Source organism: Pistacia vera, unplaced genomic scaffold (genome assembly GCF_008641045.1).
Source record: "Pistacia vera cultivar Batoury unplaced genomic scaffold, PisVer_v2 Contig949, whole genome shotgun sequence".
Taxonomy (NCBI): Eukaryota; Viridiplantae; Streptophyta; class Magnoliopsida; order Sapindales; family Anacardiaceae; genus Pistacia; species Pistacia vera.
This window is the reverse complement of record NW_022196833.1, coordinates 416,810-424,009: the sequence shown is the minus strand read 5'-3', so window position 1 is coordinate 424,009 and position 7,200 is coordinate 416,810. Positions and strand designations below refer to the sequence as shown.

At 36.9% G+C, this 7,200-nt stretch overlaps 1 protein-coding gene and 1 pseudogene across 1 annotated transcript; one reads left to right on the top strand and one right to left on the bottom strand.

Moving 5' to 3' along the window:
* The first annotated feature begins 6 nt into the window (after positions 1 to 6).
* On the top strand, positions 7 to 3,436 carry LOC116120864 (ATP-dependent zinc metalloprotease FTSH 12, chloroplastic-like). The gene is made up of 7 exons (XM_031406835.1): positions 7 to 65; positions 140 to 316; positions 401 to 520; positions 653 to 727; positions 2,480 to 2,587; positions 3,048 to 3,128; positions 3,310 to 3,436. The coding sequence occupies exons 2-7, from the start codon at positions 176 to 178 to the stop codon at positions 3,385 to 3,387; spliced, it is 603 nt and encodes a 200-aa protein (XP_031262695.1). The 5' UTR covers positions 7 to 65; positions 140 to 175; the 3' UTR covers positions 3,388 to 3,436.
* A 13-nt stretch (positions 3,437 to 3,449) lies between these two features.
* Positions 3,450 to 6,649, bottom strand: LOC116120863 (annotated as a pseudogene).
* Between the last annotated feature and the right edge of the window lie 551 nt (positions 6,650 to 7,200).

Below are 7,200 nucleotides of genomic sequence, written 5' to 3'. Positions count from 1 at the left end.
TATTAGCTCACTTGTTTCCTCGATTTGATTGGCATGCTTTTTCTCAGCTCCTGCCTGGTGGCAAGGTACACTTCATGGTTACAGAAATTCCTTTTGTTAAATGCCTTACTGATTTGCTTTTTTCTCTCAACATTAGCAGGAAACTGCAATATCAGTGTTCTACCCCCGTGAAGACATGATAGACCAAGGTTATACAACCTTTGGCTACATGAAAATGCAAATGGTGGTAGCTCATGGTGGGTGCTGTGCGGAACGTGTTGTGTTCGGTGAAGACATAACTGATGGAGGAAAGGATGATATAGAAAAGATAACAAAGGTTACTGAAGTACTGTACAACAGATATATCTTCATTTATATTATATTTTTCCCTGTCTATTTTCTTATTTAAGTTTTCTCTTAGATTGCTAGAGAGATGGTGATCAGTCCACAAAATGCTAGGTTGGGGCTTGCTGCTTTAACAAAAAGAGTTGGACTGTTGGATCGACCTGATAGTTCAGATGGAGAATTAATAAAATATAGGGTATTATTCCTTGATATTTCAAGTTGCAAGTAATTGAGAAATATGCTTATTGTCTCATTTATAATAATCTTTTTCTTCAACGTAATGTGTCTAATCAACTGATTCTTCTTTTTGTTGTCCTTATCTTTTTAGTGGGATGATCCCCACGTCATACCTGCCAACATGACACCTGAATTGTCTGAGCTATTCACTCGAGAGTTGACAAGGGTAAGCATACGCTACTTTTGATCTTGCAATTGTAGGTTGTGTAATTCAGGAAAATAATACAGCCACCGACGGTAGTGCACCGAATTTGTGCACTGAATGACGTGGCAAAACCCTAACCATTGATTAATTTTAACTTAATATTAATCAACGGTTAGGATTTTGTCACGTTATTCGGTGTACAAATTCGGTGCACTACCGTCGGTGACTGTAGTATTACTTGTAATTGAGACATTAATAGATGGTGGCGCCTGCATAAAGTCAATCTATTATATTATTTTCTAGAGAAATGTAGCATGATACATATAATTGCTTTGTTGTTATGTATTTCTCATGAAATGGAAGCATATAGGGTGTGTCTGTTTCCCTACTTTTCCCTTATCCTATTCTTATCATTTTCAAAATACACATTTGTTTTCTTATTCTGAAAATACTATTATATTTTATTCAATTATTTTTAAACCCCCTAAGTTTGTTAATTTAACTAAACACCCCCTAAAAAAAAAGTTTAGAAATTGACAAAAACACCCCCATCCACCCACATGTGCTAGATTCCGACTACCACCATCGGAAGGTGGCTAAAATCTAATATAATGGCGCACTACTGGCTGGATCTGGTCGATAGTGCGTCGATCTAGCCTTTTTCGGTCAGATCCACCATGGATCTAGCCGAAAAAGGCCAGATCTATGGCCAAAGATTTGAGTGTTGATGACCAAATCTTTAGCTGTAGTTAGTTGTCAACGACGACCATATCTTTGGCTGTTGTTGGCGACCAAATGCGACCAGATCTAGCTGTCAATGACTAGATCTAGCCATAGATCTAGCTTTTTCTGGCTAGATCCACTGTGGATCTATCCGAAAAAGGTCATCTCGACGCACGACCGGCCAAATCCAGCCGGTCCTGCGTCAATACAGTGACTCCGGCCACCCTTCGACAGTGGTGGCTGGTTGCCGATATTTAATGGATGGGTGGGGATGTCTTTGTAATTTTCAATGTTTTTATTACAGGGGTGTTTAGAAATTAACAAACCTAGATGAGTGTTTTTGTTAATTTTCAAATCCTACCTCGTTATTACCACTCAGTGCTTACTTTTTCAAAAATACTATCCAAAATACTAAAACAAACGCACCCATAGTCATTGGTGGAATTGATCAAACAATTTCCCTGTACATTATAATTTGGAGCCCAAATTGAAAGCCAGGGCTGCTTGAAATGTTACATTGCAACAAATTTTGCACATAAAAGCATCCACAAACATTTATCTTGAAGTAGTATGCTTTTCGGAAAATATGATCAACTTGCAGTGACTGATAATTCTTAGAAGACATTATTTTCTTACTTGTATCTACGTATTCCTTTTGAGACCCTTCTCCGTTGACGAGTGATTTATACCCTCATATGTATGGCGCCAAACCTGTTACCTTATTTAAAGAATATACCTATGAAGAATTATCTCTGCTAGGTACACCCTTGGCCATAATTACTGTGTGATTTGTGTTGGTGTCTTGAGCAATTTTCTATTCCTTGTATGGTCACAGATGTAAGTAAATAAAATCATCGAAATACATGCCTCCTTAATTTTATTTTTATCTTTTAAGTTATTTTAGACTTTTTCCCCCCAAATTATTACAGTAAACCTAATTTTGAGAAAAAATAAACAGATATTTCATCTAGTTTTATCATGGAATCTGGTTTGCCTTGTAATTACTATTTAAATCTTACTTCAACTTGCGGTATATGATGTTGGTTGTAGTACATTGAAGAGACAGAAGAACTTGCAATAAATGCTTTAAGAGACAACAGGCACATACTGGACATGATTGCAAAGGAACTATTAGAAAAGTCGAGGATAACTGGATTGGTACGCTAAGACATCCCAACTCTTTTATTTTATCCTTAATGCAATTGATTTCAGAGAAATTGTTGTTTCTTTCTGTGGTTTTAAGAGGAGGAATCTCCAATAATATTTCATGTCAAATTGAGATATTTCTGTAGAGAGAAAGGAGCAAAGTGAGGAAGAAGACTCGTCCTACCTTTTGTCTGCTTTGTTAATAGGATGGAAGGAAGAGGAAAGGAGAGAGTTGCCACTTGCCACTTGTCCGAATAGTCTGGAAAAAAGGAGCAGAGAAATCATTATGGATTAATTTGACCATAAAACCCCTCCCATCAAAATTTTTGTAGAATTCTGGAGGCTTAAGAATTGGTTATGGCCTAACATCGAATGTGTAACAAATAATTAGAGATTTTTTCCTCTTTAGCTCAATCGTTATCCATCTCCGATATGCACTTCTCTAAGCAGCTTGTGCTGTTAAATTTTCCAGGAAGTTGAAGAGATGATGAAGGAGCTGTCTCCTGTAATGTTTGAAGATTTTGTGAAGCCATTCCAGATAAACTTGGAAGAGGTACCGTTTCTTTTTCTTTTGCTTTCCCTGTTTTGAGTGACTGCTCTCTTTTTCTTTCAACTTTGGCTGAAACTCTTTAGAATAATTTGATTTGACATCTAAGCTGTGTAAAACAACCCCAAATCATTTTGAATTGAATTGAAATTTTCGTATTAAACTTGTGTTCTCTTAAATTCTGTAGGAGGGACCGTTGCCTCACAACGACCAGTTGCGCTATCAACCGTTGGAGATATATCCTGCACCACTTCACAGATGTTAAAACGCTCTCCCTCAACTGAGCTCCTGGCATGCAATAAAGGGTAGTTCCTATGATACTGCACATTAAGATTTCGGAATACATGTATGCCTTGTTGTGAAAGTCACTGCTATCAAATTGGAGTTACCTCGAGGAAGCTACGGAACTATCATTAGTGGGCAATTTTTGGATATTACCAGCCAAATTCTGCTTGAAGTTTTTTAACCACTGAGAAACAGAGAATTTTGACATTCACGTTTGAGTAAATTCGTTGAAGCTCCTGATAACTAACTGTAAGCAGGGAGGCCTATCGACACCGGCTTTAAATTTCAACCTGAGGAACATCAGCATTTTTCAGTTTCACCCCCGTTTTGTTTCTGATAAACTATGTTCCCATTAAATTGTTTTAAGTGTAACAATTTGATTATTTTGAAAGGTTGTCAATCTGTCTACAGAAATACAAATGCAATCCATGGTGTATACCAGTTCCATATGCAATAATATAATGCTATTCAATGATTATCAATGCTGTGATCAACAAAATATTGAGGACTCCATTGAAGTATAAGTTACATATTTGTAGCTAAGGATGGATATGAAACCCATTTATGATCATAACTTTATTGTTGAGGTTCAAAGCTTGCTGGTTGGAACCACAACAGGTTTGTCTCGAGACCTCTTTTCCATCACTCGCGAAAGCTGATTGATGGCCTCTTTCGGCAGATGGCGAGGCCGGCTCAGCCAAAGTCCGCCATCAACTATGAGGGTGGTTCCATTGACATATTTACCTAAAAATGTGTAAATGTGGGTTAGTTTCAACGGGAAAAAAAAAATAGAAAAAGAAAATTTAGCTACTTAATGATTTAACATATTTAACTTTCTGAACACAATATATATGAATTTATTAAGATTGAGCACATGATCAGACACTTGCAACATACGCCGATTATTCTAAAATTTACCTATCATAGTATAATTCATTGGTGCATGAAGATTTAATATTAAAATTTATAATTTGCTTACAGATGTTTTATATCTGGATACTTGAAAAAGCAAACAAGATTACCAGCATCAGAAACAAGGTACAGAGCAGCCATAGCAATATCCCATTTCTCTCCTAGTTTATACAATGGCATGTATTCTCGAGCTTTGTTATTGATCTCATCAGGTGCAAGTTTACTCATGCCAGGGGTGTCGCCAATGGGGCCTGGGGCAATTCCGTTGACTCGAATATCATAGTCGGTCCCCCATTCCAGTGCCAAGTTTCTAGTAATGCCATCAACAGCTGCCTGTTGGAAGAAAATTATAAGGAAGATTAACATTAAAGTTACCTAATCGTCACAACCAGCAAGAAACAAATTATGTGGCAAACCTTAGCAGCAGAAACATGAATTTGATACCAAGCAGATGTGTAATGTAAAGTAGCACTTATGTTCAAAATTGATCCTCCACCAGATGAGCTTCTTCCAGGTCCTCCTTTTTTGAGATATTTCAGTGCTTCATGGCACATGGTGAATGTGCCAACAGAATCAATATCCATAACTGCAAGGGTGATAAAAAGAAAATTGCATTTAGCTGAAGACCAAAAAGAGCCTATAGTTGATAAGTTTTGGTTAATCATTTGTGCCAAGTGTTCATTTTGGGCCTCCAATGAACCCTACTTGACTCCACACATTATTTCTGGACAGAAAAGGGAGAAGATGAGGGTGGGTGCTCGGATAAATCCTACTTGACTCATCCCATCCCATCTCTTTCTCAAGTTAGCAAGGTAAAGGCATTGGGATACTCTTCTCCCCAGTTTAAACATAAGTCATTTCAAGACTTCACCTTTATACATCTCACTTCCATTAGATATATTGTCCCACTTGCTTCTAGTTTTTGCCTCAAACAATAAGGGACAATAAACCCTATTGTAGTAAGAATTTAATCACGACCTGTTCGAAACCCATTAGGAGACAAATCCTCAGCTGATACAAGAAAATTGCCAGCTGCAGCGTTTACAAGAATGTCAAGCCTCCCAAAATGCTTGAAAGTTGATTCCACAACTCTTTTTGCTTCTTCCTGCTTGCGAACATCCCCCTCAAAGCCTACAGCCTTGAGAACAAGAGCAAAAGTAACATAATCATGAATCCTATAATCAACTAAATGGAAAAATAAAAATGTGTTAAACTGCATCACATCAAATAACAAATCTAACAAATCAGACAAACATCAGCTGATTGGCACTAAACATCAACCATGATGTGAGTAACATCGCTAACATGGCTACTATTAGAAGCTAAAGCGATTGCAACCAGGTGAACCCAAACTAGCGAACTGAACCAAGTAATTGAAGGACTTATCAAGATTCCCAGACTTTTCTCCTTTTCTGTTAGGTAAGGACTGGGAATCCCCAGCAATTAAATTGTAGAATACATAAAACTAGACAAAAACTATAACATGCTTATAATTCTCATGGTAAACCACAGAGGCATAGTCGAGAAAATTCCCAAAACAAAATGAACTCAACTGAAATTTCTCAGCCAAATCAACCCATAACTCTATAAGGACAACTTGAAAAAAGAACCAGATAAGCAATCACTTCACGAACAATAAAATAATATGCAAATGAAACATTGAATGAAAATGAACCCATATATGAAGCCAACTCCCTCAGCAAATCAAAAGCAACAAACCACAAGAAAGAGACAGAAGATGAAAAATCACTTCTTTGATGACAAACAAGAAAGGCAAATGATAAATGCGCATTTAAACAAAAATAAATAAATAAATAAAGCAAAAACATAGATGAACCGGATAAGAAAAATGAGAAATTTATATGAGAACCAGAGAAACAATTACTTTTTTAACAACAAAATGAAAATGAAACATAGAATTAAAATGAATTCATATGGCATAGCAGCTTCCTCTGCAATTAAAAACCAACAAATTGAGAGACACGTGACACAAAAATAAATAGCCCAGATGGAAAACCCTTCTTTGATGACAAGCAACAAATATAAATGATAAACATGTAAACACAAAAGGCTAAAACATAATTGAACCCAGATACGAAAATGAGAAAATTTTCAAGACAAGATATTAATTATACTTAATCCCAAGAGATTGAAGAGTAGAAACGCAGAATCAAGGACTGGCTTGCGACGTCCCATATTGCAATGGAGGCTCCATGTTTACCGAATTGTTGAAATCTCAAACCCGATTCCTGAACCACCTCCTGTTATCGGGCAACTTTGCCCTTCACTATATCCGCCTTGAATGGTGACTCCATCTTCACTAACAACTACCAAATCCCTTTCTCTCGCTCTCTTTTTGTGCTCTTTCTCTTATACTTTTAGTTTTTACTGTCTTTTCCATTTTATGGTGGCGATTGCAGTCACATTACGAAATGGGATTACCTCATTTACCTGTTTTTCCACTTGGCGGGCCAGTTAGTCATGGTCAAAGGGTGTGTGTTATAAAAAATTCAAAGCTTAGGGAGTAATAAATTGGAAACATATGGTGTCATAAGAAAATCATAAACTTCTAAAATTTTTTCATAACAATAAAATCTTATGAACACTCATTTGTCTTAAAATAATAATATTATACGTATAATTTTTAGGGGTGTTCAAAAGAACCGTTGGAACCGGAACCGGCGGGTACCCTGGGTTTGGTTCCGGTTCCTACCCAGAACCAGTCGTCAATGGGTAGGTTTCGGTTCCAAATTTTTGGAACCGTACTGTGGCGGTTCCGGTTCCGGTTCCTATAGTTAGGAACCAGAACTGGAACCAGGAACCGAATCGAGACTAGTATAAAATAAAATTAAAGATTAGGGGAGTTATATAAAATTTTTTT

What these genes read in the sequence shown, in the direction of transcription:
- LOC116120864 (XM_031406835.1), top strand. Translation starts at nt 176, where the DNA reads ATGATAGACCAAGGTTATACAACCTTTGGCTACATGAAAATGCAAATG. An exon ending in ATATAGAAAAGATAACAAAG is followed by an intron (nt 317 to 400) that starts GTTACTGAAGTA and finishes GTTTTCTCTTAG; the next exon opens with ATTGCTAGAGAGATGGTGAT. An exon ending in GAGAATTAATAAAATATAGG is followed by an intron (nt 521 to 652) that starts GTATTATTCCTT and finishes TTATCTTTTTAG; the next exon opens with TGGGATGATCCCCACGTCAT.